At 41.3% G+C, this 26,270-nt stretch overlaps 2 protein-coding genes and 36 non-coding genes across 68 annotated transcripts; 1 reads left to right on the top strand and 37 right to left on the bottom strand.

The window, feature by feature from the left end:
- Positions 1-1,303: 1,303 nt before the first annotated feature.
- Positions 1,304-15,702, bottom strand: LOC120024450. Of its 30 annotated transcripts, XR_005472838.1 has the most exons (34): positions 15,652-15,702; positions 15,247-15,280; positions 11,232-11,282; positions 10,984-11,039; positions 10,739-10,786; positions 10,491-10,546; positions 10,243-10,298; positions 9,988-10,039; positions 9,746-9,793; positions 9,498-9,553; positions 9,255-9,302; positions 9,007-9,062; positions 8,723-8,806; positions 8,555-8,602; positions 8,307-8,362; positions 8,055-8,106; positions 7,807-7,862; positions 7,564-7,611; positions 7,316-7,371; positions 7,032-7,115; positions 6,864-6,911; positions 6,616-6,671; positions 6,116-6,171; positions 5,625-5,680; positions 5,373-5,424; positions 5,125-5,180; positions 4,875-4,930; positions 4,625-4,680; positions 4,373-4,424; positions 4,125-4,180; positions 3,875-3,930; positions 3,625-3,680; positions 3,371-3,422; positions 3,121-3,179 (listed from the first exon to the last, which is right to left on the bottom strand). XR_005472838.1 is itself a non-coding variant. In XM_038968689.1 (27 exons), exons 12-26 carry the CDS (start codon positions 7,332-7,334, stop codon positions 2,366-2,368), a joined length of 768 nt encoding a protein of 255 aa, XP_038824617.1. In that variant the 5' UTR covers positions 7,335-7,371; positions 7,564-7,611; positions 7,807-7,862; positions 8,055-8,106; positions 8,307-8,362; positions 8,555-8,602; positions 8,723-8,806; positions 9,007-9,062; positions 9,255-9,302; positions 9,498-9,553; positions 9,746-9,793; positions 10,416-10,458; the 3' UTR covers positions 1,304-1,796. The 30 variants fall into 30 exon arrangements, 11 of the variants coding, with proteins under 11 accessions (XP_038824617.1, XP_038824618.1, XP_038824620.1 ...); XR_005472850.1 differs by lacking the exons at positions 3,371-3,422; positions 9,746-9,793 and adding an exon at positions 2,637-2,678 and having other exon boundaries at positions 3,124-3,179; XR_005472843.1 differs by lacking the exon at positions 9,255-9,302.
- LOC120024649 lies at positions 2,510-2,581 on the bottom strand. Its single transcript, XR_005472900.1, has one exon. It is a non-coding gene; the product is annotated as a small nucleolar RNA SNORD50 (small nucleolar RNA).
- On the bottom strand, positions 2,758-2,829 carry LOC120024669. Its single transcript, XR_005472919.1, has one exon. It is a non-coding gene; the product is annotated as a small nucleolar RNA SNORD50 (small nucleolar RNA).
- LOC120024648 lies at positions 3,009-3,080 on the bottom strand. Its single transcript, XR_005472899.1, has one exon. It is a non-coding gene; the product is annotated as a small nucleolar RNA SNORD50 (small nucleolar RNA).
- Positions 3,259-3,330, bottom strand: LOC120024668. The gene has a single exon (XR_005472918.1). It is a non-coding gene; the product is annotated as a small nucleolar RNA SNORD50 (small nucleolar RNA).
- LOC120024647 lies at positions 3,510-3,581 on the bottom strand. The gene has a single exon (XR_005472898.1). It is a non-coding gene; the product is annotated as a small nucleolar RNA SNORD50 (small nucleolar RNA).
- On the bottom strand, positions 3,760-3,831 carry LOC120024646. The gene has a single exon (XR_005472897.1). It is a non-coding gene; the product is annotated as a small nucleolar RNA SNORD50 (small nucleolar RNA).
- Positions 4,010-4,081, bottom strand: LOC120024645. Its single transcript, XR_005472896.1, has one exon. It is a non-coding gene; the product is annotated as a small nucleolar RNA SNORD50 (small nucleolar RNA).
- On the bottom strand, positions 4,260-4,331 carry LOC120024644. Its single transcript, XR_005472895.1, has one exon. It is a non-coding gene; the product is annotated as a small nucleolar RNA SNORD50 (small nucleolar RNA).
- On the bottom strand, positions 4,512-4,583 carry LOC120024666. The gene has a single exon (XR_005472916.1). It is a non-coding gene; the product is annotated as a small nucleolar RNA SNORD50 (small nucleolar RNA).
- Positions 4,760-4,831, bottom strand: LOC120024643. Its single transcript, XR_005472894.1, has one exon. It is a non-coding gene; the product is annotated as a small nucleolar RNA SNORD50 (small nucleolar RNA).
- On the bottom strand, positions 5,010-5,081 carry LOC120024642. The gene has a single exon (XR_005472893.1). It is a non-coding gene; the product is annotated as a small nucleolar RNA SNORD50 (small nucleolar RNA).
- On the bottom strand, positions 5,260-5,331 carry LOC120024640. Its single transcript, XR_005472892.1, has one exon. It is a non-coding gene; the product is annotated as a small nucleolar RNA SNORD50 (small nucleolar RNA).
- LOC120024665 lies at positions 5,512-5,583 on the bottom strand. Its single transcript, XR_005472915.1, has one exon. It is a non-coding gene; the product is annotated as a small nucleolar RNA SNORD50 (small nucleolar RNA).
- On the bottom strand, positions 5,760-5,831 carry LOC120024664. The gene has a single exon (XR_005472914.1). It is a non-coding gene; the product is annotated as a small nucleolar RNA SNORD50 (small nucleolar RNA).
- On the bottom strand, positions 6,003-6,074 carry LOC120024639. Its single transcript, XR_005472891.1, has one exon. It is a non-coding gene; the product is annotated as a small nucleolar RNA SNORD50 (small nucleolar RNA).
- LOC120024637 lies at positions 6,251-6,322 on the bottom strand. The gene has a single exon (XR_005472889.1). It is a non-coding gene; the product is annotated as a small nucleolar RNA SNORD50 (small nucleolar RNA).
- On the bottom strand, positions 6,503-6,574 carry LOC120024663. Its single transcript, XR_005472913.1, has one exon. It is a non-coding gene; the product is annotated as a small nucleolar RNA SNORD50 (small nucleolar RNA).
- On the bottom strand, positions 6,751-6,822 carry LOC120024661. The gene has a single exon (XR_005472911.1). It is a non-coding gene; the product is annotated as a small nucleolar RNA SNORD50 (small nucleolar RNA).
- Positions 6,994-7,065, bottom strand: LOC120024636. Its single transcript, XR_005472888.1, has one exon. It is a non-coding gene; the product is annotated as a small nucleolar RNA SNORD50 (small nucleolar RNA).
- On the bottom strand, positions 7,203-7,274 carry LOC120024660. The gene has a single exon (XR_005472910.1). It is a non-coding gene; the product is annotated as a small nucleolar RNA SNORD50 (small nucleolar RNA).
- Positions 7,451-7,522, bottom strand: LOC120024659. The gene has a single exon (XR_005472909.1). It is a non-coding gene; the product is annotated as a small nucleolar RNA SNORD50 (small nucleolar RNA).
- Positions 7,694-7,765, bottom strand: LOC120024635. The gene has a single exon (XR_005472887.1). It is a non-coding gene; the product is annotated as a small nucleolar RNA SNORD50 (small nucleolar RNA).
- LOC120024634 lies at positions 7,942-8,013 on the bottom strand. The gene has a single exon (XR_005472886.1). It is a non-coding gene; the product is annotated as a small nucleolar RNA SNORD50 (small nucleolar RNA).
- LOC120024658 lies at positions 8,194-8,265 on the bottom strand. Its single transcript, XR_005472908.1, has one exon. It is a non-coding gene; the product is annotated as a small nucleolar RNA SNORD50 (small nucleolar RNA).
- On the bottom strand, positions 8,442-8,513 carry LOC120024656. The gene has a single exon (XR_005472907.1). It is a non-coding gene; the product is annotated as a small nucleolar RNA SNORD50 (small nucleolar RNA).
- LOC120024633 lies at positions 8,685-8,756 on the bottom strand. The gene has a single exon (XR_005472885.1). It is a non-coding gene; the product is annotated as a small nucleolar RNA SNORD50 (small nucleolar RNA).
- LOC120024655 lies at positions 8,894-8,965 on the bottom strand. Its single transcript, XR_005472906.1, has one exon. It is a non-coding gene; the product is annotated as a small nucleolar RNA SNORD50 (small nucleolar RNA).
- On the bottom strand, positions 9,142-9,213 carry LOC120024654. Its single transcript, XR_005472905.1, has one exon. It is a non-coding gene; the product is annotated as a small nucleolar RNA SNORD50 (small nucleolar RNA).
- On the bottom strand, positions 9,385-9,456 carry LOC120024653. The gene has a single exon (XR_005472904.1). It is a non-coding gene; the product is annotated as a small nucleolar RNA SNORD50 (small nucleolar RNA).
- LOC120024652 lies at positions 9,633-9,704 on the bottom strand. The gene has a single exon (XR_005472903.1). It is a non-coding gene; the product is annotated as a small nucleolar RNA SNORD50 (small nucleolar RNA).
- On the bottom strand, positions 9,876-9,947 carry LOC120024667. The gene has a single exon (XR_005472917.1). It is a non-coding gene; the product is annotated as a small nucleolar RNA SNORD50 (small nucleolar RNA).
- Positions 10,127-10,198, bottom strand: LOC120024670. The gene has a single exon (XR_005472920.1). It is a non-coding gene; the product is annotated as a small nucleolar RNA SNORD50 (small nucleolar RNA).
- LOC120024632 lies at positions 10,378-10,449 on the bottom strand. Its single transcript, XR_005472884.1, has one exon. It is a non-coding gene; the product is annotated as a small nucleolar RNA SNORD50 (small nucleolar RNA).
- On the bottom strand, positions 10,626-10,697 carry LOC120024651. Its single transcript, XR_005472902.1, has one exon. It is a non-coding gene; the product is annotated as a small nucleolar RNA SNORD50 (small nucleolar RNA).
- LOC120024631 lies at positions 10,869-10,940 on the bottom strand. Its single transcript, XR_005472883.1, has one exon. It is a non-coding gene; the product is annotated as a small nucleolar RNA SNORD50 (small nucleolar RNA).
- LOC120024630 lies at positions 11,119-11,190 on the bottom strand. Its single transcript, XR_005472882.1, has one exon. It is a non-coding gene; the product is annotated as a small nucleolar RNA SNORD50 (small nucleolar RNA).
- A 197-nt stretch (positions 15,703-15,899) lies between the features above and the next one.
- On the top strand, positions 15,900-24,349 carry LOC120024463 (mitotic checkpoint serine/threonine-protein kinase BUB1-like). 2 transcript variants are annotated; one of them, XM_038968712.1, is made up of 24 exons: positions 15,900-16,045; positions 16,252-16,311; positions 16,751-17,089; positions 17,162-17,205; positions 17,314-17,348; positions 17,513-17,559; positions 17,653-17,837; positions 18,070-18,206; positions 18,306-18,835; positions 19,030-19,076; positions 19,190-19,309; positions 19,532-19,648; positions 19,887-19,968; positions 20,077-20,152; positions 20,298-20,466; positions 20,773-20,842; positions 21,007-21,223; positions 21,313-21,985; positions 22,095-22,195; positions 22,398-22,559; positions 22,878-23,035; positions 23,259-23,436; positions 23,528-23,634; positions 23,805-24,349. In XM_038968712.1, exons 1-24 carry the CDS (start codon positions 16,023-16,025, stop codon positions 23,998-24,000), a joined length of 3,873 nt encoding a protein of 1,290 aa, XP_038824640.1. In that variant the 5' UTR covers positions 15,900-16,022; the 3' UTR covers positions 24,001-24,349. The 2 variants fall into 2 exon arrangements, with proteins under 2 accessions (XP_038824640.1, XP_038824641.1); XM_038968713.1 differs by having other exon boundaries at positions 17,314-17,402; positions 21,385-21,985.
- The last annotated feature ends 1,921 nt before the right edge of the window (positions 24,350-26,270 follow it).

Genomic DNA, 26,270 nt, shown 5'->3' with positions numbered 1-26,270 from the left:
TCAGTTGTGTTACAGTACAAGGAAAAACATACATTGCAAAGAGTCAGAGGCTCCATTTCTATTTGTCTCATCTCAACGGTCCCTCCACTCAGACCTTTTCCTATGGCTTTTGAGGATTGGACATATTGAGGAAAGATTAATTGAGAATGGGGCAAAGGTATTACCTTTGTTACATCTCTCCTCTAACTCCATGGGCCAGGGCAACTCTTTGAACCCACCATCACGTCATTCCTGCACTTCATGACCACTTGCTCCAAGTGCAACACCATCTCCTCCAAAGTTAATTATTTAACTATGCAAGTCAGTTAAGAACAAATTCTTATTTACAATGACGGCCAACCAAAAGGCAAAAGGCCTCCAGCGGGGACTGGGGCTGGGATTAAAAATAAAAATGAATTAAATAAAAATATAGGCCAACACACATCACAACGAGACAACACAACACTACATAAAGAGAGACCTAAGACGACAACATAGCATGGCAGCAACACATGACAACACAGCATGGTAGCAGCACAGACAACAGCACAAAGGGCAAGAAGGTAGAGACAAATATACATCACACCAAGCAGCCACAACTGTCAATAAGAATGTCCATAATTGAGTCTTTGAATGAAGAGATTGAGATAAAACTGTCCAGTTTGAGTGTTTGTTGCAGCTCGTTCCAGTCACTAATGGTAAGGTCCTCGGTGGAGGTGATAGGACAAATGCACCCATCACAAATAATAGGCTGTCTTGTGGATCTCCATGTTGTGGTCAGTAAGCCATGCTGTGGGAATCTTTCACCCATTTAACATGCTTTGATTGATAAGGTCCATCTTGAGAAAGCCATATGCCAAGTATTTTACACCTAACGTTACTCAAATAAAGTTGAGTCAGACCTTACCTCGACAGAACGGTCTTACTCCGTTCTCTCAAAGACAAAATTACTTAAATTAGGCCAAATTCATTAGGGCGGCGCACAATTGGCCCAGCGTCATACATGTAGGGTTTGGCCGGGGTAGGCCGTCATTGTAAACAAGAATTTGTTCTTAACTGACTAGCCAAGTGAATTTTTATTTATTTTTAATTGCTGCTCTCATACCACTAAGAAAATTAACATGCAGCTTTTCTTAGAAAATAAGATCTAATCTTTAGAGAATTGATATTTACAGAATAAATATTTAACAATGACACACTGATATTGTGATTATGAGATCTGACATTATGACGCATTAGATTCCACAGGCCATCATTCACACCCAAATGAGTTGGGACAAAAGCCTATGCAGTGAAACAAAAACGAAAGACTGAATGCATTTAAATTATCTTTATTAAATTCAAACATCCAGTTACTCCACAAATCAATACAGTCAATATAACAAACTTTGTCCTAGGGTAGCTCAGTTCCAATTTAGAGCTTTGTAAATGAAAAGGCAATAATGCGGTCTCCACATTGCTAGTGATGGCCAGCTCCATTGTATGATAAAGATCACAATGACCCTTGCGAAGACAGTCACTAGGAATTAAATAAATGAAAGAAAACAAGTTGTTACAACCTTTATAAAGCTATTCTCCCCATAATCCTGCTAACACATTTGGTTGCAAATTGCATTTCAGAAGTCAAGTCTGACAGTGTTGTCAATCATGTTCGGGATAGTGTCATCCTAAATACAATCTTGCAACAACTTCACAAAATGCATTCTTAAAGTGTAACACTGTGTCCTTTTCTGGTCTGCTGTCCCCCAACCTCTGAAGCCCAGGCGTCGCTAGTCAACGAGACAATTTGGAAGGATGGAGTCACGACTAGCAGTGCCCTGAAAGACAACCAGGAAAATAATTTAACGATAAACCCTTTTGCATGTTAAAATGTGACATCAGAAATCTGCAAATTGGGGACTCCTGAGTGGCGCAGCAGTCTAAGGCACTGCATCGCAGTGCTTGAGGAGTCACTACAGACAGGGGTTCGATCCCAGGCTGTGTCACAACCGGCCATGCCTGGGAGTCCCACAGGGCTGTGCACATAGGGCCCAACATCGTCCGGGTTAGGGGAGCGTTTGGCCAGGGGAGCGTTTGGCCAGGGGAGCTTTACTTGGCTTGTCGCGCTCTAGCGACTCCTTGTGGTAGGCCTGGCGCCTGCAGGCTGACTAGAGTCATCAGTTGAATGGTATTTCCTCTGACACATTGGTGCGGCTGGCATACGGGTTAAGCAGGCGGGTGTTAAGAAGTGCGGTTTGGGAAGGACGCATGACTCGACCTTCGCATCTCCTGAGGGAGTTGTAGCAAAATTGTATATCACGAAATTGGGGAGAAAAGGGGGTAAAAAATAAATAAAAATGACAAAAAAGTAAGTCAGATCCGATAGGGTTGTCACTCGTACACAAACCTAGCAGTTGTTAGCTACAGTCTGTATTTTTCCCATCCATGTCTGGTCTGAAGTTACCTGAAAGACAATATGGCAAAAAAATATTACCATTAACCTTATTGTGCATGGATATTCAAATGTATCATGATCAATTATGCTAATTGTATTTCAGAAGTCAGATCCGACAGGGTTGTCAATCTTACAGGAATCAGGTTCGGGATAGGTTCATCCTTAATACAATCTTTGCAAAAAACTAGGAGTAGTCAACAGATTCTTACAGGCGTTACAGGAAGCCATGTTCTGGTGTGGAGGATTCCATTTCTGGTCTGCATATCTGACAAACGGTAAGATGAACAGTTTCACATTAAACCCTGGTGCATGTTCAACTGTGGCATCAGAAATCTGCAAATTGTATTTCAGAAGTCAGATCCGACAGGGTTGTCAATCTTACAGGAATCATGTTCGGGATAGGTTCATCCTTAATACAATCTTGCAATGAGTTTGCCAAAACTAGCAGATACTTACAGTTGTTAGCTACAGTCTGTATTTTTCCCATCCATGTCTGGTCTGAAGTTACCTGAAAGACAATAGGGTGAAAAAATATTACCATTAACTTTATTGTGCCTGGATGTTCAAATGTATCATGATCAATTATGCTAATTGTATTTCAGAAGTCAGATCCGACAGGGTTGTCAATCTTACAGGAATCAGGTTCGGGATAGGTTCATCCTTAATACAATCTTTGCAAAAAAAACTAGGAGTAGACAACAGATTCTTACAGGCGTTACAGGAAGCCATGTTCTGGTGTGGAGGATTCCATTTCTGGTCTGCATATCTGACAAACGGTAAGATAAACAGTTTCACACTAAACCCTGGTGCATGTTCAACTGTGGCATCAGAAATCTGCAAATTGTATTTCAGAAGTCAGATCCGACAGGGTTGTCAATCTTACAGGAATCATGTTCGGGATAGGTTCATCCTTAATACAATCTTGCAATGAGTTTGCCAAAACTAGCAGATACTTACAGTTGTTAGCTACAGTCTGTATTTTTCCCATCCATGTCTGGTCTGAAGTTACCTGAAAGACAATAGGGTGAAAAAATATTACCATTAACTTTATTGTGCCTGGATGTTCAAATGTATCATGATCAATTATGCTAATTGTATTTCAGAAGTCAGATCCGACAGGGTTGTCAATCTTACAGGAATCAGGTTCGGGATAGGTTCATCCTTAATACAATCTTTGCAAAAAAAACTAGGAGTAGACAACAGATTCTTACAGGCGTTACAGGAAGCCATGTTCTGGTGTGGAGGATTCCATTTCTGGTCTGCATATCTGACAAACGGTAAGATAAACAGTTTCACACTAAACCCTGGTGCATGTTCAACTGTGGCATCAGAAATCTGCAAATTGTATTTCAGAAGTCAGATCCGACAGGGTTGTCAATCTTACAGGAATCAGGTTCGGGATAGGTTCATCCTTAATACAATCTTTGCAAAAAAAACTAGGAGTAGACAACAGAATCTTACAGGCGTTACAGGAAGCCATGTTCTGGTGTGGAGGATTCCATTTCTGGTCTGCATATCTGACAAACGGTAAGATAAACAGTTTCACATTAAACCCTGGTGCATGTTCAACTGTGGCATCAGAAATCTGCAAATTGTATTTCAGAAGTCAGATCCGACAGGGTTGTCAATCTTACAGGAATCAGGTTCGGGATAGGTTCATCCTTAATACAATCTTTGCAAAAAAAACTAGGAGTAGACAACAGAATCTTACAGGCGTTACAGGAAGCCATGTTCTGGTGTGGAGGATTCCATTTCTGGTCTGCATATCTGACAAACGGTAAGATAAACAGTTTCACATTAAACCCTGGTGCATGTTCAACTGTGGCATCAGAAATCTGCAAATTGTATTTCAGAAGTCAGATCCGACAGGGTTGTCAATCTTACAGGAATCAGGTTCGGGATAGGTTCATCCTTAATACAATCTTGCAACGAGTTTGCACAAAACTAGCAGATACTTACAGTTGTTAGCTACAGTCTGTATTTTTCCCATCCATGTCTGGTCTGAAGTTACCTGAAAGACAATAGGGTAAAAAAATATTACCATTAACTTTATTGTGCCTGGATGTTCAAATGTATCATGATCAATTATGCTAATTGTATTTCAGAAGTCAGATCCGACAGGGTTGTCAATCTTACAGGAATCAGGTTTGGGATAGGTTCATCCTTAATACAATCTTTGCAAAAAACTAGGAGTAGACAACAGATTCTTACAGGCGTTACAGGAAGCCATGTTCTGGTGTGGAGGATTCCATTTCTGGTCTGCATATCTGACAAACGGTAAGATAAACAGTTTCACACTAAACCCTGGTGCATGTTCAACTGTGGCATCAGAAATCTGCAAATTGTATTTCAGAAGTCAGATCCGACAGGGTTGTCAATCTTACAGGAATCAGGTTCGGGATAGGTTCATCCTTAATACAATCTTTGCAAAAAAAACTAGGAGTAGACAACAGAATCTTACAGGCGTTACAGGAAGCCATGTTCTGGTGTGGAGGATTCCATTTCTGGTCTGCATATCTGACAAACGGTAAGATAAACAGTTTCACATTAAACCCTGGTGCATGTTCAACTGTGGCATCAGAAATCTGCAAATTGTATTTCAGAAGTCAGATCCGACAGGGTTGTCAATCTTACAGGAATCAGGTTCGGGATAGGTTCATCCTTAATACAATCTTTGCAAAAAAAACTAGGAGTAGACAACAGAATCTTACAGGCGTTACAGGAAGCCATGTTCTGGTGTGGAGGATTCCATTTCTGGTCTGCATATCTGACAAACGGTAAGATAAACAGTTTCACATTAAACCCTGGTGCATGTTCAACTGTGGCATCAGAAATCTGCAAATTGTATTTCAGAAGTCAGATCCGACAGGGTTGTCAATCTTACAGGAATCAGGTTCGGGATAGGTTCATCCTTAATACAATCTTGCAACGAGTTTGCACAAAACTAGCAGATACTTACAGTTGTTAGCTACAGTCTGTATTTTTCCCATCCATGTCTGGTCTGAAGTTACCTGAAAGACAATAGGGTAAAAAAATATTACCATTAACTTTATTGTGCCTGGATGTTCAAATGTATCATGATCAATTATGCTAATTGTATTTCAGAAGTCAGATCCGACAGGGTTGTCAATCTTACAGGAATCAGGTTTGGGATAGGTTCATCCTTAATACAATCTTTGCAAAAAACTAGGAGTAGACAACAGATTCTTACAGGCGTTACAGGAAGCCATGTTCTGGTGTGGAGGATTCCATTTCTGGTCTGCATATCTGACAAACGGTAAGATGAACAGTTTCACATTAAACCCTGGTGCATGTTCAACTGTGGTATCAGAAATCTGCTAATTGTATTTCAGAAGTCAGATCCGACAGGGTTGTCAATCTTACAGGAATCAGGTTTGGGATAGGTTCATCCTTAATACAATCTTGCAACGAGTTTGCACAAAACTAGCAGATACTTACAGTTAGCTACAAGATGTACTTTTTCATTGCATTCTGGTCTGCAGTTCCCTGAAAGACAGTACAGTCAAAATATTAACATGAAGTTTGTGCATGCATGTTCAAATGTATCATGATCAATTATGCTAATTGTATTTCAGAAGTCAGATCCGACAGGGTTGTCAATCTTACAGGAATCAGGTTCGGGATAGGTTCATCCTTAATACAATCTTTGCAAAAAACTAGGAGTAGTCAACAGATTCTTACAGGCGTTACAGGAAGCCATGTTCTGGTGTGGAGGATTCCATTTCTGGTCTGCATATCTGACAAACGGTAAGATAAACAGTTTCACATTAAACCCTGGTGCATGTTCAACTGTGGCATCAGAAATCTGCAAATTGTATTTCAGAAGTCAGATCCGACAGGGTTGTCAATCTTACAGGAATCAGGTTCGGGATAGGTTCATCCTTAATACAATCTTGCAACGAGTTTGCACAAAACTAGCAGATACTTACAGTTGTTAGCTACAGTCTGTATTTTTCCCATCCATGTCTGGTCTGAAGTTACCTGAAAGACAATAGGGTAAAAAAATATTACCATTAACTTTATTGTGCCTGGATGTTCAAATGTATCATGATCAATTATGCTAATTGTATTTCAGAAGTCAGATCCGACAGGGTTGTCAATCTTACAGGAATCAGGTTTGGGATAGGTTCATCCTTAATACAATCTTTGCAAAAAACTAGGAGTAGACAACAGATTCTTACAGGCGTTACAGGAAGCCATGTTCTGGTGTGGAGGATTCCATTTCTGGTCTGCATATCTGACAAACGGTAAGATGAACAGTTTCACATTAAACCCTGGTGCATGTTCAACTGTGGTATCAGAAATCTGCTAATTGTATTTCAGAAGTCAGATCCGACAGGGTTGTCAATCTTACAGGAATCAGGTTTGGGATAGGTTCATCCTTAATACAATCTTGCAACGAGTTTGCACAAAACTAGCAGATACTTACAGTTAGCTACAAGATGTACTTTTTCATTGCATTCTGGTCTGCAGTTCCCTGAAAGACAGTACAGTCAAAATATTAATATGAAGTTTGTGCATGCATGTTCAAATGTATCATGATCAATTATGCTAATTGTATTTCAGAAGTCAGATCCGACAGGGTTGTCAATCTTACAGGAATCAGGTTCGGGATAGGTTCATCCTTAATACAATCTTTGTCAGTCTGTATTTTTCCCATCCATGTCTGGTCTGAAGTTACCTGAAAGACAATAGGGTAAAAAAATATTACCATTAACTTTATTGTGCCTGGATGTTCAAATGTATCATGATCAATTATGCTAATTGTATTTCAGAAGTCAGATCCGACAGGGTTGTCAATCTTACAGGAATCAGGTTTGGGATAGGTTCATCCTTAATACAATCTTTGCAAAAAACTAGGAGTAGACAACAGATTCTTACAGGCGTTACAGGAAGCCATGTTCTGGTGTGGAGGATTCCATTTCTGGTCTGCATATCTGACAAACGGTAAGATGAACATTTTCACATTAAACCCTGGTGCATGTTCAACTGTGGTATCAGAAATCTGCTAATTGTATTTCAGAAGTCAGATCCGACAGGGTTGTCAATCTTACAGGAATCAGGTTTGGGATAGGTTCATCCTTAATACAATCTTGCAACGAGTTTGCACAAAACTAGCAGATACTTACAGTTAGCTACAAGATGTACTTTTTCATTGCATTCTGGTCTGCAGTTCCCTGAAAGACAGTACAGTCAAAATATTAACATGAAGTTTGTGCATGCATGTTCAAATGTATCATGATCAATTATGCTAATTGTATTTCAGAAGTCAGATCCGACAGGGTTGTCAATCTTACAGGAATCAGGTTCGGGATAGGTTCATCCTTAATACAATCTTTGCAAAAAACTAGGAGTAGTCAACAGATTCTTACAGGCGTTACAGGAAGCCATGTTCTGGTGTGGAGGATTCCATTTCTGGTCTGCATATCTGACAAACGGTAAGATAAACAGTTTCACATTAAACCCTGGTGCATGTTCAACTGTGGCATCAGAAATCTGCTAATTGTATTTCAGAAGTCAGATCCGACAGGGTTGTCAATCTTACAGGAATCAGGTTCGGGATAGGTTCATCCTTAATACAATCTTGCAACGAGTTTGCACAAAACTAGCAGATACTTACAGTTGTTAGCTACAGTCTGTATTTTTCCCATCCATGTCTGGTCTGAAGTTACCTGAAAGACAATAGGGTAAAAAAATATTACCATTAACTTTATTGTGCCTGGATGTTCAAATGTATCATGATCAATTATGCTAATTGTATTTCAGAAGTCAGATCCGACAGGGTTGTCAATCTTACAGGAATCAGGTTTGGGATAGGTTCATCCTTAATACAATCTTTGCAAAAAACTAGGAGTAGACAACAGATTCTTACAGGCGTTACAGGAAGCCATGTTCTGGTGTGGAGGATTCCATTTCTGGTCTGCATATCTGACAAACGGTAAGATGAACAGTTTCACATTAAACCCTGGTGCATGTTCAACTGTGGTATCAGAAATCTGCTAATTGTATTTCAGAAGTCAGATCCGACAGGGTTGTCAATCTTACAGGAATCAGGTTTGGGATAGGTTCATCCTTAATACAATCTTGCAACGAGTTTGCACAAAACTAGCAGATACTTACAGTTAGCTACAAGATGTACTTTTTCATTGCATTCTGGTCTGCAGTTCCCTGAAAGACAGTACAGTCAAAATATTAATATGAAGTTTGTGCATGCATGTTCAAATGTATCATGATCAATTATGCTAATTGTATTTCAGAAGTCAGATCCGACAGGGTTGTCAATCTTACAGGAATCAGGTTCGGGATAGGTTCATCCTTAATACAATCTTTGTCAGTCTGTATTTTTCCCATCCATGTCTGGTCTGAAGTTACCTGAAAGACAATAGGGTAAAAAAATATTACCATTAACTTTATTGTGCCTGGATGTTCAAATGTATCATGATCAATTATGCTAATTGTATTTCAGAAGTCAGATCCGACAGGGTTGTCAATCTTACAGGAATCAGGTTTGGGATAGGTTCATCCTTAATACAATCTTTGCAAAAAACTAGGAGTAGACAACAGATTCTTACAGGCGTTACAGGAAGCCATGTTCTGGTGTGGAGGATTCCATTTCTGGTCTGCATATCTGACAAACGGTAAGATGAACAGTTTCACATTAAACCCTGGTGCATGTTCAACTGTGGTATCAGAAATCTGCTAATTGTATTTCAGAAGTCAGATCCGACAGGGTTGTCAATCTTACAGGAATCAGGTTTGGGATAGGTTCATCCTTAATACAATCTTGCAACGAGTTTGCACAAAACTAGCAGATACTTACAGTTAGCTACAAGATGTACTTTTTCATTGCATTCTGGTCTGCAGTTCCCTGAAAGACAGTACAGTCAAAATATTAACATGAAGTTTGTGCATGCATGTTCAAATGTATCATGACCAATTATGCTAATTGTATTTCAGAAGTCAGATCCGACAGGGTTGTCAATCTTACAGGAATCAGGTTTGGGATAGGTTCATCCTTAATACAATCTTTGCAAAAAACTAGGAGTAGACAACAGATTCTTACAGGCGTTACAGGAAGCCATGTTCTGGTGTGGAGGATTCCATTTCTGGTCTGCATATCTGACAAACGGTAAGATGAACAGTTTCACATTAAACCCTGGTGCATGTTCAACTGTGGTATCAGAAATCTGCTAATTGTATTTCAGAAGTCAGATCCGACAGGGTTGTCAATCTTACAGGAATCAGGTTTGGGATAGGTTCATCCTTAATACAATCTTGCAACGAGTTTGCACAAAACTAGCAGATACTTACAGTTAGCTACAAGATGTACTTTTTCATTGCATTCTGGTCTGCAGTTCCCTGAAAGACAGTACAGTCAAAATATTAACATGAAGTTTGTGCATGCATGTTCAAATGTATCATGATCAATTATGCTAATTGTATTTCAGAAGTCAGATCCGACAGGGTTGTCAATCTTACAGGAATCATGTTCGGGATAGGTTCATCCTTAATACAATCTTGCAACGAGATTGCCAAAACTAGCAGATACTTACAGTTGTTAGCTACAGTCTGTATTTTTCCCATCCATGTCTGGTCTGAAGTTATCTGAAAGACAATAGGGTAAAAAAATATTACCATTAACTTTATTGTGCCTGGATGTTCAAATGTATCATGATCAATTATGCTAATTGTATTTCAGAAGTCAGATCCGACAGGGTTGTCAATCTTACAGGAATCAGGGTTGGGATAGGTTCATCCTTAATACAATCTTTGCAAAAAAAAACTAGGAGTAGACAACAGAATCTTACAGGCGTTACAGGAAGCGATGTTCTGGTGTGGAGGATTCCATTTCTGGTCTGCATATCTGACAAACGGTAAGATAAACAGTTTCACATTAAACCCTGGTGCATGTTCAACTGTGGCATCAGAAATCTGCAAATTGTATTTCAGAAGTCAGATCCGACAGGGTTGTCAATCTTACAGGAATCAGGTTCGGGATAGGTTCATCCTTAATACAATCTTTGCAAAAAACTAGGAGTAGACAACAGATTCTTACAGGCGTTACAGGAAGCCATGTTCTGGTGTGGAGGATTCCATTTCTGGTCTGCATATCTGACAAACGGTAAGATGAACAGTTTCACATTAAACCCTGGTGCATGTTCAACTGTGGTATCAGAAATCTTCTAATTGTATTTCAGAAGTCAGATCCGACAGGGTTGTCAATCTTACAGGAATCAGGTTTGGGATAGGTTCATCCTTAATACAATCTTGCAACGAGTTTGCACAAAACTAGCAGATACTTACAGTTAGCTACAAGATGTACTTTTTCATTGCATTCTGGTCTGCAGTTCCCTGAAAGACAGTACAGTCAAAATATTAACATGAAGTTTGTGCATGCATGTTCAAATGTATCATGACCAATTATGCTAATTGTATTTCAGAAGTCAGATCCGACAGGGTTGTCAATCTTACAGGAATCAGGTTCGGGATAGGTTCATCCTTAATACAATCTTTGCAAAAAAAACTAGGAGTAGACAACAGAATCTTACAGGCGTTACAGGAAGCCATGTTCTGGTGTGGAGGATTCCATTTCTGGTCTGCATATCTGACAAACGGTAAGATGAACAGTTTCACATTAAACCCTGGTGCATGTTCAACTGTGGCATCAGAAATCTGCAAATTGTATTTCAGAAGTCAGATCCGACAGGGTTGTCAATCTTACAGGAATCAGGTTCGGGATAGGTTCATCCTTAATACAATATTGCAACGAGTTTGCACAAAACTAGCAGATACTTACAGTTGTTAGCTACAGTCTGTATTTTCCCCATCCATTCTGGTCTGCAGTTCCCTGAAAGACGGTACAGTAAAAATATTAACATTAACTTTCTTGTGCGTGCATGTTCAAATGTATAGTGCAATTGTTAAGTATTCAGACCCAGTGACTTTTTCTACATTTGGTTACATTCCAGCCTAATTCTATAATGCATAAAATAAAACAAATCCTCATCTACACACAATACCCCATAATGACAAAGCAAAAACAGGTTTTATTTTTTTGTAAAAAATTAAAACACCCTGAAAGTAATCCAACCCTTACTCAGTTTTTTTTATTTTATTTCACCTTTATTCAACCAGGTAGGCTAGTTGAGAACAAGTTCTCATTTACAACTGCGACCTGGCCAAGATAAAGCAAAGCAGTGCTACACAAACAACAACACAGAATTACACATGGAATAAACAAACATACAGTCAATAATACAATAGAAAAAGTCTATATACAGTGTGTGCAAATGTGGTAGGATAAGGGAGGTAGGCAATAAATAGGCTGTAGTGGCGAAATAATTACAATATAGCAATTAAACACTGGAGTGATAGATGTGCAGAAGATGAATGTGCAAGTAGAGATACTGGGGTGCAAAGGAGCAAAATAAATAAATGAATAACATTATGGGGATGAGGTAGCTTGGATTGGCTATTTACAGATGGGCTATGTACAGGTGCAGTGATCTGTGAGCTGCTCTGACAGCTGGTGCTTAAAGTTAGTGAGGGAGATACGAGTCTCCAGCTTCAGTGATTTTTGCATTTCATTCCAGTCATTGGCAGCAGAGAACTGGAAGGAAAGGCAGCCAAAGGAGGAATTGGCTTTGGGGATGACCAGTGAAATATACCTGCTGGAACACGTGCTACATGTGGGTGCTGCTATGGTGACCAGTGAGCTGAGATAAGGCGGGGCTTTAGCTAGCAAAGACTTATAGATGACCTGGAGCCAGTGGGTTTGGCGACGAATATGAAGTGAGGGCCAGCCAGCGAGAGCATACAGGTCGCAGTGGTGGGTAGTATATGGGGCTTTGGTGACAAAACAGATGGCACTGTGATAGACTGCATCCAATTTGCTGAGTAGAGTGTTGGAGGCTAATTTGTAAATGACATTGCTGAAGTCAAGGATCGGTAGGATAGTCAGTTTTACGAGGGTATGTTTGGCAGCATGGGTGAAGGATGCTTTGTTGCGAAATAGGGAGCCGATTCTAGATTTAATTTTGGATTGAAGATGCTTAATGTGAGTCTGGAAGGAGAGTTTACAGTCTAGCCAGACACCTAGGTATTTGTAGATGTCCACATATTCTAATTCAGAACTGTCCAGAGTAGTGATGCTGGACGGGCGGGCAGATGCTGGTAGCGATCGGTTGAAGAACATGCATTTAGTTTTACTTGCATTTAAGAACAGTTGGAGGCCACGGAAGGAGAGTTGTATGGCATTGAAGCTCGTCTGGAGGTTAGGTAACACAGTGTTCAAAGAAGGGCCAGAAGTATACAGAATGGTGTCGTCTGCGTAGAGGTGGATCAGAGAATCACCAGCGGCAAGAGACATCATTGATGTATACAGAGAAGAGAGTCGGCCCGAGAATTGAACCCTGTGTTACCCCCATAGAGAGACTGCCAGAGGTCCGGACAACAGGCCCTCCGATTTGACACACTGAACTCTGTCTGAGAAGTAGTTGGTGAACCAGGCGAGGCAGTCATTTGAGAAACCAAGGCTGTTGAGTCTTCCGATAAGAATGTGTTGATTGACTGAGTCGAAAGCCTTGGCCAGGTCGATGAATACAGCTGCACAGTATTGTACTTTGTTGAAGTACCTTTGGCAGAAATTACAGCCTTGAGTCTTCTTGGGTATGATGCTACAAGCTTGGCACCTGTATTTGGAGAGTTTTCCCATTCTTCTCTGCAGATCATCTCAAGCTCTGTCAGGTTGGATGGGGAGCGTCGCTGCACAGCTAGCTCCTGAGCGCTCTGAAGCAGGTTGTCATCAAGTATCTCTCTGTACTTTGCTCCGTTCATCTTTCCCTTGATCCTGACTAGTCTCCCAGTCCCTGCCGCTGAAAAGCTTCCCCACAGCATGTTGCTGCCACCACAATGCTTCACCGCAGGGATGATGCCAGGTTTCCTCCCGACATGACGCTTGGCATTCATGCCAAAGAGTTCAATCTTGGTTTCATCAGACCAAAGAATCTTGTTTCTTATGGTCTGATAGTCCTTTAGGTGCCTTTTGGCAAACTCCAAGCGGGCTGTCATGTGCCTTTTACTGACGAGTGGCTTCCGCCTGGCCACTCTACCATAAAGGCCTGATTGGTGGAGTGCTACAGAGAAGCTTGTCCTTCTGGAAGGTTCTCCCATATCTCCAGAGGAACGCTGGAGCTCTGTCAGAGTGACCATAAGGTTCTTGGTCACCTCCCTGACCAAGGCCATTCTCCCCCGATTGCTCAGTTTGGCCGGGCAGCCAGCTCGAGGAAGAGTCTCGGCGGTTTCAAACCGCTTCCATTTAAGATTGAGGGAGGCCACTGTGTTCTTGGGGACCTTCAATGCTGCAGAAATGTTTTGGTACCCTTCCCCAGATCTGTGCCTCGACACAATCCTGTCTTCGAGCTCCACAGACAATTCTTCCAACCTCATGGCTTGTTTTTACTCTGACATGCACTGTCAACTGTGGGACATTATACAGATGTGTGCCTTTCCAAATCATGTAGAAACATCAAGGATGATCAATGGAAACAGGATGCACCTGAGCTCAATTTCGAGTCTCATAGCAAAGGGTCTGAATACTTATGTAAACAAGTTAGTTTTTTAAATTATTAATACATTTGCAAAAAACCTGTTCTTGCTTTGTCATTATGGGGTATTGTGTGTAGATTGAGTTTTATTAATTTTTTAAAATCCATTTTAGAATAACTGTAACGTAACAAAATGGGGGGAAAAGGAAGGGGTCTGAACACTTTCCGGGAATGCACTGTACGTAATTGTAATGCATATATAAATGCAATTAGTAATAATATTAGCTAGCAACAATATATAAATACTCTATTTTCATATTTTACAAACTGAAGGTTGACAATGTTTTTAAAAAGACAGGTAAAAAATGTAATAAATTGAAAGTTAAGTAAACTAATGTACAATATTCATTCTTATTACAGGTATTTTTCAACCATTTCAAAATTATGCCAAAGTTAGAATACCTTTAATTGTTTAAATCTTGTATTCATTAGTAGTGTTATTTCCACAGTGGTATTGCTTTCCACCCTCTTATGCTTCATTCAACGCAGTTAGGTCAGTATTTTAAAATCATAATTTAACACCATCAAATGTCATGCATATTTTTGTGCTAACGTGTAGAGATAGAAGGGTTCGACTAAAAATAATGTTGTCAAAATTCTATTGTTATTCTTGTTTGGAAAAATAGGGTGCAAATAAAGCACTGGTTCTGAAAATAACATATTTCACTCAATAATCATTGTTTTATATTGACTTAAATAAAACACTGTATATGATAAGAGTTAGCTAAATTTGAGGTCTTAGACATTTGCAGATAGTATTGTCTCTAATAGGGAGGAAATACCTCAAGGTCCACGTTTGAACAATCTGCCTATAAATATTAGGATTCATGTGCTTGACCAATGTTTTTCTTAAAGTCAAACGTGTCCTTTTTGTGATAGAATACTAAGAAAATAAAACAAATATACATTTTTACCAAAAGACACTGGGTAGTAGGAATGCCCATTGACCACAAATTATTATATTTACACTTGTAGTCCATTTTGGCACAAAAATAAATGTTTGACTCATATCGATGCCACACATAGGACGTTTTCAAAACTTAAAAGTTGCTTTTAGGAGCAGTCGCTCTTTTTTAATACAATCTTGAACAAAACTAGCAGCTGTTAAAATACAGTATATTCTTACAGGTTGTCTTGTTTTTGCATACAGACTTTAATGTTATGCCACACTATTTCACAAAACTAGCAGCAGTTAAATTGACTTACAGGAGTTGCAATTTTTTTCCATGTCTGCAGTCCCCTGAAATACATTAAGACAAGAATAGCCTGTTAACATGTACATTTATTGTGCATGTTCAAATATAGCATAGCTAGCTAATATAATGTAAATTGTATTTCAGTAGTCAGATACGAGTGTTGTCGAATTTCAGAAGTCAGATTCGTCAGTAGCAGCAGTTAATTCATACAGCCGTTAGTTTTTCATTCTAGCTAATGTTTCTGGGTTGCAAAAGGTGCTTGGAAAGCAAGCAAACTTCGCGAACACGTGGTGCTCTACTTTGGCTTAATATTATTTCACATATCATTTTTAAAAGTGACGATTGGACGGACAACTAATGTCAATAGCTATCTGTCGCTAGGTTATAACTGCAGATGTATTGCTAATAGTCTTACTTCCAGTGAACTTCTCCAGCAAACTAACTGAGTTAACAAGTTGGACTTTGCAGATAAAAGAGATCCTGTAAGCGTTTCGTGAAGTACTTATATTCATATTATCACACGATTCAAAACAGCCGATTCAAACATTGGCGAAAGTGCCATTGAAATCGCGTTTTTCTCGCTCCAAGGGCGCTGATTTGCTCCATTCGGATTTGTCGCCGTGCTTACTGATGACGTACCAGCTAAACGCGCAATTTGAAATGTACCAGCTAAGCTAACTAGCTAGCTGTGAATCTAGCGGAGCGATATTTTGTTAATTCATTAATTTAACTTGCTTGTAAATTGCTCGTATTTGTATTGTTATAAAATTGGTTGTTCAGTACACCATGGATGTTGGTTCACATTTACAGTAAGTTCCGAATTTAGTTAACGAGCTAGCTAACTTTACGCGTTAACTGTTGATTTTCCCCAACCAACTAACGCTAATTATTGCAAATAAGATAACTACCTAACTAAGTAATGATTTCTCCCAAAAATGTGTGAATAATATTACATTTGATAGTTATAGATGTTTATTTGATACCAGGGTTTTAAACAAATGTTTTGGTTCTACAGGAGTTTTGAGCAAAGTTTAATCAACTATACTGGAGACGACCCACTCGATCCATGGGACAGGTAACTTGTCGATGCATTGCATAATGTGTGTAACCTTTATTTAATTAGACAAGTCAGTTAAGAACAACTTTTTACTTACAATGACGGCCTGCCGGGGAACAGTGTTCAGGGGCAGAACAACAGATTTTTTAACTTTTCAGCTCGGGGATTCGATCCAGCAACCTTTACTGTCCCGACGCTCTAACCACTAGGCTACCTGTCGCCCTTCAGAGGGGGCCACCAACGAAAAGTAGACAATGAAGGGTTATTCATCTGCCATTGATTTGACATTTTCACATGCATGTCGCACTTGGTTTGAGAGCAACATAACTCTGTAAAAAAATACGAAATCGAAGTACTGATGAAGCAAGCAAGTGATTGTGATTAGTCATCTATGTTTTTTTGGCCAGCTTGAATGTGTTGGTGTGTAACTCTTTACCATACATTTACATTATTTCAGGTTTATAAAATATCTAGAGAAGAGATTACCTGCTGAAGACTCCAAAGCGATGTCTCTTGTGCTAGATCGTCTAGTACAAAGATTTCTCCAAGAAGAGCGTTATACCAATGACATCCGATACGTAAACTACTGCATTAAATGTGCAAGTTATTACAATGAGCCCATCAAACTATACAGCCACATATACAGTAAGGGCATTGGCACCAGAGATGCAGTCCTCTATGTGGCGTGGGCTCAACAGTTTGAGCAGCAGGGCCTGCTTCAACAGGCTGATGCCGTGTACCAGAGAGCCATGGAAAACCAAGCTAAGCCAACTGACACTGTCCTTCAGCAATACAGGTAACTTGAAGTATTGTGTTTACCTTTCCATGTTGAAGTTTCTATTGTTGATACATTTTAATGTATTCACAGAATGTTCCAAACCAGGACTTCTGGAAGTGGGGCAGGGGCTTCAGGTGAGACTGTTTTGTGTGCATTTCTTCCTTCTGGACCCGATCTTTGGCTGTGGAAATTATCAAAGGAAACTAATGTATCCACTATCTAACCTGTGTTTATGAAAACAGAAGCTGTACGGAGTCCTCTTCAGAATTCCAACTTGGTAAATCGGCTGCAAACCCACAGAGTGCCCAGCCCACAGAGTGCCCAGCCCACAGTGGGTTACTAACAGTTTTTGTAGCTTCAAACTTGGTATACATTGGTTAATGGCCGTTTCTCATGTGTTGTTCATAAAAAGTGATCAATGAGATTTTTTTTTTGCCACAGGACCCTGAACGTCTGTACCAACTCTCTACAGACAGAACTGTTCGCATGTAAGTCACTAGACAGAATACCAATACTTCTTCTTGTCCCTTATTTTCGGAACGTTACATTATATTCCCTCTAATGAAATTACTCTACCACAGAATCTCCCGGTCTGAAAATGTGGTGGTAAATAAACCCAATCAAGGCCCGGTTGTGAGCCTGCAGACAGTGTCGATGTACCGTACGGAAGACCTCGTCTGCGATGGGTCTGAACTATGCTTCGAGGAGGTCAGAGCCAGACGATACTTTGTGAGATGCAAGCAAGAGAAGAAACGGAGAGAGTTTGGTAGGTTCATATGACTTCTTAACCCAGCGCTGTTCCATCACACTCCTCTAAAGAGAAGAAATGCATGGCTGGATTTTAGTGTAGTCAAGGACATCGATATGAACAGGCCACATGATATCCTTTACAGACACCCTTCATCTAAATCAAATGCATTAACAACTGGTTGCATAACGCACTACCACAGGGCTAATTGTGGGTTTTGACCAACGTTTTCTTTGTGTTCTGTAACCAGAGGAACGTCAGAGGTTGGTTAGAGAGCAGGAGGAGGAGGTAATGAGGATGAACCGGCTGTTGGAGGAGCTGGAGAGTAATCTCTGTGTGAGCTCTACAGGCCAGGGAAGCACCGCCAGTGCTCTACCAGTGCAGCAGGTGAGAGAAAACACATGGCCTTTTTATCTTTAGTCGTTTCTGTTATAGTTTCCCTAGTACACTTTTTTTTTAAACATTGGTAGGGCACTTCTGTTTCAGGCACTCTGCACACCTGCAACAGATCTGAATCCTGAGTTCCTCCAACATTCCTTAAGGCAACCTATACTCTCGAGCAACCTCGGCATCAGACTCACTCCAGGCTTTAGACTGAACAGTGGACAGGACCCCAGACAAGGCATGGTTAGGGAATCTGAGACACACCTTCAGTGCGACCATCTCAGGGCTCCCATTACAGACACACTGCGCTCACAGAGATCCGTTTCCCCATCTGGACAGTTGGAGGAGGTAAACACCTCCCTTAGACGCTCCCTCCACATGCCAGAAGCAACAATGGGTCACTTGGGTGAATGTACAAAAGCTCCAAAACCATTTGCAGTCGCTTCCCAGGCATATTCTCTACAAGCTTCTCTAGTTCGGCCCCAACCAGAACAAAACCCTAAGCCATTTGGGTCGGCCCCACAGAAGCCAGCAGCCTACAGATCTGACGTGCAGTTTGGTGGAGTTCCAAATCAGGGTGGTCACTCTCACCTCAGCAGCATTTTCCAGCAGCACAATGGCAGTGATCATCAGTAAGTGATAATGAGTCATGTCTCCAGATTGGTTCTGGTTTTTCAGATGTGTAATTGTTCCCAACCAGACTTAATTACATCTCTTATGCCACTGCTTAGTCAGAGTGAAACGCCTCAGAGATTAAGCTAATTAATTTGTTTTTAATTAATTTGCCGCTCATCTCCAAGCTAATCTCTTCTTTGTTTTTTTCCAGTGAGGTGTCTGTCAGTGAAGCTCCTGAGTCGGAGGTGAAATTAGATGGTGAGTAAAGGATCGTAACCTGGGCCCGTTATCCCCTTCATTGGAATCCGTATGGGAATTAAAAGATTGTTTAATCACACCGTCCCTCACTCACCTCCTATTCTCTCTGGCAGTGTCACAGGGAGGGACTGGAAACGTGTCCCATATCACTCCTAACACTTCTCTGGGACTGGTGCAAGCCACTCCGTCCAGGGTGCTCCCATCCCCCACAGTCAACACACGGGAGGCACTTGGTGATAAATGCATACTTTTATTGATGACTCAGTCATAAACCATGTTGTGTTTACATATTGGTGATTTAGATGTCTAAAATGCAGAAAAACCACTGTGGTGCTATCTACTACACCCAGTCCCTTTTTTTGGTGGATATATTCTATTACCATACCTGTGTATGGGAAAGACGGTACAACCAATGGAGTCCTTAGTATCTCATTCCTCTTTACCTTCACCTCCAGATGCTATCATGGACATGTTCCAGGCTCCAACCCTCCTGCAGGAGGACCAGTTCCGCAGCATGCCAATGCATCCACATCAGGCGGAGAAGAGCTTTGATGCTGGCTACCAGAGAACGGGTAATTCAATTTCCATCTGATTGGAACTTCTCAAAACCTTTGTTTCAGACTGTAGGTCAAATCAAAAGTGCATGTAAAAAATCGCATCACATTTTACAGTAAAACAATAAAATAAAATAAGAGGTTAAAGCCAACAGACAATAAAAGCGACACATAATGGCGGGTCGCCCTTTTTGATTTTACATACAGTGATTAAATTATCTTTCTATAAATGTTTTTGTTGTATTATGTAATGGAGGCGCCACTTCATTCAGCAAGCCCCGCAGTGCAGTCCCTTTCGCCATCTTTCAAGATGAGAATGACATAAAGGAGAAATGCAGGTGAAGCATTGCATTTATTCCCCTGCATCCCTTTCTCTTTGCCGTCTCTTTAATTCTCAAAGGACATTTATTAACAATGCATTATTGTTCTTCTCCTGTTCCATTTAGTGCTGCTATGGTGGACAATGCAAAGCCACCAAGGGCCCTAGCAGAAATCCCTGTATCTAAACCAGAGAAACAAAATGTAAGTGCACAATTACATGGTGACATACCCATGTTGATTCAACAAGTACTCAATGTTGTTGATGGTTGGGTTATTTTAAGTTGAGTACACAATGCAAACCTTTATCGTTTCGTGTGTGTGCTTGTTTTTTATTTATTTTTATCAGGAATCTCCGTCGGAATTGATACCAGATGAGAGCACTATGTGGGAAGCACGCTACAACTCCCTGGCTGCCTGCCCCAACAGCACCAGAGACTTTTCACTGTCGGCTCACCTGGTCTCCACGCCCTTCCAAAACAAAGCTCCTTACTCCTGGGACTTTGAGCAGGATCAAGGTAGTCCTCTGTCTGAGCTTATACAGGATGCATCCCAACTGGTACCATAGGGCTCTGGTCAAAAGTAGTGCACTATATAGGGAATAGTGTGCCATAGAGCTCTGGTCAAAAGTAGTGCACTATATAGGGAATAGTGTGCCATAGAGCTCTGGTCAAAAGTAGTGCACTATATAGGGAATAGTGTGCCATTTGGCTGTTCAAAAATCAAATGCCCTTGCCTGGCAAAACGTGTCTGTAGTTCAGAACAACAATGCTGTCTATAGCAAGTACTTTACCTTTTTTTTTGTTTATTTCTCATCCCTCTAGAACATGATCAACCCAGAGGCTTTGGGGGTCTGGAAGAAGTCCCTTTCCTACGACAGCCCACAAAACTCAGGTACTTACCAGTAACCCCCTATTGTAGACTACCGGTAACTGCAGTGTACTATATGTGTTTACGTTGAATGTTTGTTGGTCTACGTTTTTGATGTGTAGTCAAGAGTGTGTGGGTCAAACCAATGTAGTTGCCTCCATGGCGGTGATAATGACCTCCTTCCTCAGCCCTATCATAGAGCAGAGCCCACCTGATGGGTTACCTGAGACTGGCACGGAGTGCTCTATGAGAGCTCAGGGCTTTGCTGAGCAGGGCACCATCGTGGGAGAAGGGCTAGCCCTGGCCCAGCGAAGCCTGGCTACCTGCTCCATGACTGAAGTGCAGCATCATGCCCCGGCCGCACTGTCCTTCAGAGACCAGACTGCCCCCCTGACCCATGCTGAGGTGGCAGTGATTTAACTCTAGAATGTCTACTTCAAGTGTTTTAGTACTAGTCTGTAATCTCAGGACTTAACCTATGCCCTCCTTCCAAGGCCTCAAAGCCAGACTGGGATGTCTATGTGAGCCCAGAGCAGTCCTCAAAGCCAGCTTTTCCTCTCCCACAGTGTGCACCTGTGGCAGAAGCATTCCTTTCAAAGAGCCAGATCTATGCCCTCAAATCCAACTTTGATGTTCCAACTTGTCCAGAGAAAGCCACAACGCCTGCCTTCGATATCCCCATGAGTCCGGAGTATGCACCCAAGTCAGACTGGTTAGTGGTCAAAAGCCCAGAGTTTGTGGTTGAACCTGACTTGAATGCCTTCATGAGTGCCCGTCAGGGTCAGAGAACAGTCGGCATCCCTCTGGGGACCATGGACATCCCCATGAGTCCAGATCCACCTAAATTTGGCTCGGATGTGACCATGAGTCCATTCCAGTCGTCATCAAAGTTCAGAATGGATAGTCCTATGAGCCCAGCTCCAGAGGTGAGGTATGGCATGGATATTCTTATGAGCCCAGACCAAGGTTCAAAGGTGAACATGGATGTGCCCATGAGTCCAGCAGCACAAGGGGCAGCGGCTGTAGAGCTGGTCTCCGACCCCTGGGATGAGGAGCTGATTTCCTCCCTGCTCTCCAAGCTGTCCACGCCACTCACCTCACAGCCTAACTTCATCACCTGGCAGTGCAAAGTCCCCAGCATTGCACCCAAGATGACCATCAAGATTGGTAAGAAAGTCATCTATCTTTGTGTGTTTACAAGCAGTGACATAAAAATAAAAAAAATCACCCCCCAAAAAAATGACATCTGAAAATGGCTTTGATGGTCATCACACAGGGGAAGGCTCCTTACGGGTTGACTGTGTACTCGGACAGGGTGCCTTTGCCACAGTCTACCAGGCAACTGACCTCAACACCTCAGAGAAGATGATTTTAAAGGTAAGATGGATCTAGACTTTATATTAATTTAAAGCGGTTGACTCCCCTGACCCATCAATAAAATTAGTAGTAATTATTTTGCCTCTGCCATTACTAAAGCCAGAGAACATGGCAAGTTTATATGGAGCTGGCCCTCACAATTAATGCGCTACTATTGGATGATTGATTCTCAATGCTTGAATGTGTCTTTCTTGATCTATAGGTGCAGAAACCAGCCAATCCGTGGGAGTTTTACATCAACTCTCAGCTGAATGCCCGGCTGCAGCCCAGCGTGCGCCACCTCTTTAATAACATCCACTCTGCCCACCTCTTCCAGAATGGTAGCGTGCTATTGGGCGAGCTCTACAACTGTGGCACCCTATTGGTGGGTAGTAACCCCTCTTCATCACCCACCAGACTTTATCGATCAATTAAAGATCAAGGATACGTCCCAATTATATCCCTTTCTTCCCAAAGTGTGTAATGTTTCACTTCCATTCACTGATTTGAAAGGACTGGTATAAAAAATATAGTGGAAACTCCCTCTAGCCCATGCCTGTACCAATCCAATGGTTTTTGATTTGTGGGAAGTAGTGAGCAAGTTTACACTATAGGAGAAAGGAAATATTATTGGGATTCACCCAAGGAGAGGCCACAGCAGAGCACTGAAAGGAGTTAAACATGTTTTATTATTCCCCTCTAGAATGCTGTAAACCTGTACAAGAACCTTAGTGGCAAGGTGATTCCCCAGCCTCTGGTGATCTACTTCACTGTCTGCATCCTGCACATGGTGGAACAGCTGCACAATATCCACATTGTTCACGCTGACATCAAACCAGACAACTTCCTGCTGGGAGAGAGGTAGTGACGTCCCTGAGTGTGTAAAGCAGACCGATAGGAATCCTGTATCAAATGCTAAACTTATGTTCAATATGTTCAACTGTGTCATTTCAGTGAGGAACATCTTTTTTTATTTTTGAGTATTTTCCTTCCAATTATTTAGTAGTGGGTGGATGCAGTACTCTACCAGGGATTTCCAATGTCTCCTCTTAACTGTTTTAATTGTTTGCCTGTTGTTCTTTAGGTTCCTGGAGAACAAGTCTTTTGACCAAGATAATCTGGATCATGGCCTCTCCCTAATTGACCTGGGTCAGAGCATTGACATGACTCTGTTCCCAGAGGGCACGGCTTTCAACACCAAGTGTATGACCTCTGGCTTCCAGTGTACAGAGATGCAGAGTGGGAGACCATGGAACTACCAGGTAAAGATTGCTTGTTTGTGTGCGTGCTCCTGTAATGATGGTGGATGTCTGATAATACCTGTTGAGGATATTAAGTTTCTTTGTGTTTTAGACGGACTACTTTGGAATAGCTGGAACGGTGTACTGCATGATTTTTGGAACATACATGCAAGTGACACAGGAGGGTGGCGTGTGGAAGACAAATGCAGTATTTAGAAGGTAACCCTTTTAGTAGGAGAGGTTGTTTTTTACACAACCCACAACTTATTTTTTGCTCTCAAACTCGTTGAATATATTTGTTTTGATTTTGAAAACATCTCTCCACTCCACCGTAAATAGTTACAATTCACACTATATTACCTTTCCCCATGTCTGTCTCTCTCCTCCAGAAATCCCCACAGTGATCTGTGGACAGAGTTCTTCCACACTCTGCTGAATGTACCTGACTGCAGCTCCCTGCCCTGCCTGCAGAGCCTGCGCAGTAGACTGAGCACTGTGCTCCAACAGAACTACAGCAACAAGCTGCCATCGCTGAAGACCCGCCTGGTTATCCAGCTGTTAGAGAGCAGGACGGCACGGAGATAGAACTCCCCTGAGAACATTTCTACTCCTGGGTCCTGTTCAGTAGGTATAGAATTAAAGAAAGCTGTCTGAAACTGAGTGGAACTTGGGAGATACTATCTGTACTTTATGAACAACCCTAATGAACACGACCCTGGATGGATACTACTGCAATGTCGAATTTCTAGTCCATTTGTAAATACAAAAGATTGACCTTAGATCGGGTCCGGTCACTGTGATAACCTTTTATGTTTTTTAGTGATAACAATTTGTCCATTTAAATAACAGAAATTGTGAGGTTGGAGATGTTATGGTGTATTTTCATTTGTAAAGAATAAAAATAAAAACATTTCTGTTTTGCAAGTGTAGTTTATCATGGCCTTTGAATTTCTTTTGGCTCCAACTTCATGCAGAAATATGTCACTAGGTGTCACCCTTGTTCAAGAAGTTGAGCAACATGCTCTAGTTTGTGAATTTAGTGTGCAATTTTAAGGACAGTATATGATATTAACACAGTATATAGTTGTGTATTCCCTTGATACTACAATGCAAGATAAATGAAGGCAAGGCAATTATTTATGTTTCAGTACCTATTGCCAGATGTTTGATGATAGCTAGGTTAATGCACCAGCAGAATACAGCAATCAAAAACTACTTTTCATCCAGAACAACGGATCAAAACAAATTAAGGAAGTGATGTACGAAATGAGCACAAAATACTTGACTGGATCCAAATGTCATTTTTTCCCGTTGGAGCAATTCAGTTTCGAGTCATACCAAAGACTTAAAATGGAACCCGATGCCTCTGCTTGGCGCTCGGCATTAAGGACATCGATTGGGTGATGAACCCCTGTGATAGGCTAGTGTCCTGCCCAGGAGGTGTCCTATGATCTGTTCTGGTTTGGACAAGGCTTTCTTACAATTCAGTTTGGATCCAGGCTACATATGTAATTACCACAATCTGTGCCTCTACAGTACAGTTCCCTCAGAGGTGCCTCTAGTTTTGCCACTGTCTATTCCATTGCTAGGGACCCTGTTTGACTCCCACTTTAACAGCCCTGCCCTCTGATGTCCTCAGCATTATTAATGAGCTTCTTTGTTGTTTGGTCACAGTTTTTCTGTCCAGTATTTAGAAACAGACCAGACTTTTAGGGTGGACGGTAGAGTAAACCTCTCAAAGGGTGTTAATGATAGAAGCGTGCCTCAATCTGTTTTTCCTTTACCATCCCCCCTGGCGAGAGTGATATCAGAGACCATCAATACTAGCCTGGCTGACGTGACCCATGTGACTACAGTAGGACATCGAGAGCTGGTGTCAGCCAGACTACAACAAAACAGCTGGTCCTCAATCAACCCCTGAGTAACTACACTTTGAAAGTAATCCTTAATATAAATATCTGGCTGTTATGCTGTGGCTCACAGTGGGGTGTTTTTCATAGTTGAATAGATATATGCTAGGACAAGGAAAAGGGTCAGGTGTGACTGATCATTTAAAAATCCACCAAAAGCTTCTGAGAGGAAAATGTATCACTATATTCAGGCCACTGATCTGACACCTTGTAATGAGAACCTAGACACCCTAACGAATAGGGAGGATTTACACATAGAACAAACCTCATAACATTGAATACGAATCAAGGCAATTACTTTTTTATTTGGTGTATTCCAGTGTGTGAGATATTAAATGTCACAAACTGAAAATTGAGTTTGTAGTTGTGTGATGGCCTTAACATGCACTGTTTACGATAACACAACTTACTAACTATCTGCTAGCTGCTTTAAAAAATATATATACACTGCTCAAAAAAATAAAGGGAACACTAAAATAACATCCTAGATCTGAATAAATGAAATATTCTTATTAAATACTTTTTTCTTTACATAGTTGAATGTGCTGACAACAAAATCACACAAAAATGATCAATGTAAATCAATTTTATCAACCCATGGAGGTCTGGATTTGGAGTCACACTCAAAATTAAAGTGGAAAACCACACTACAGGCTGATCCAACTTTGATGTAATGTCCTTAAAACAAGTCAAAATGAGGCTCAGTAGTGTGTGTGGCCTCCACGTGCCTGTATGACCTCCCTACAACGCCTGGGCATGCTCCTGATGAGGTGGCGGATGGTCTCCTGAGGGATCTCCTCCCAGACCTGGACTAAAGCATCCGCCAACTCCTGGACAGTCTGTGGTGCAACGTGGCGTTGGTGGATGGAGCGAGACATGATGTCCCAGATGTGCTCAATTGGATTCAGGTCTGGGGAACGGGCGGGCCAGTCCATAGCATCAATG

Source organism: Salvelinus namaycush, chromosome 29 (genome assembly GCF_016432855.1).
Source record: "Salvelinus namaycush isolate Seneca chromosome 29, SaNama_1.0, whole genome shotgun sequence".
Taxonomy (NCBI): Eukaryota; Metazoa; Chordata; class Actinopteri; order Salmoniformes; family Salmonidae; genus Salvelinus; species Salvelinus namaycush.
This window is presented reverse-complemented; position numbering and strand designations above follow the sequence as displayed.

What these genes read in the sequence shown, in the direction of transcription:
- LOC120024463 (XM_038968712.1), top strand. Translation starts at nt 16,023, where the DNA reads ATGGATGTTGGTTCACATTTACA. An exon ending in GGACTTTGAGCAGGATCAAG is followed by an intron (nt 20,467 to 20,772) that starts GTAGTCCTCTGT and finishes TCATCCCTCTAG; the next exon opens with AACATGATCAACCCAGAGGC. An exon ending in ACAACTGTGGCACCCTATTG is followed by an intron (nt 22,560 to 22,877) that starts GTGGGTAGTAAC and finishes ATTCCCCTCTAG; the next exon opens with AATGCTGTAAACCTGTACAA.
- LOC120024450 (XM_038968689.1), bottom strand. An exon ending in AGTACATCTTGTAGCTAACT is followed by an intron (nt 5,681 to 5,872) that starts GTAAGTATCTGC and finishes ACCGTTTGTCAG; the next exon opens with ATATGCAGACCAGAAATGGA. An exon ending in CATGGCTTCCTGTAACGCCT is followed by an intron (nt 5,425 to 5,624) that starts GTAAGAATCTGT and finishes ATTGTCTTTCAG; the next exon opens with GTAACTTCAGACCAGACATG.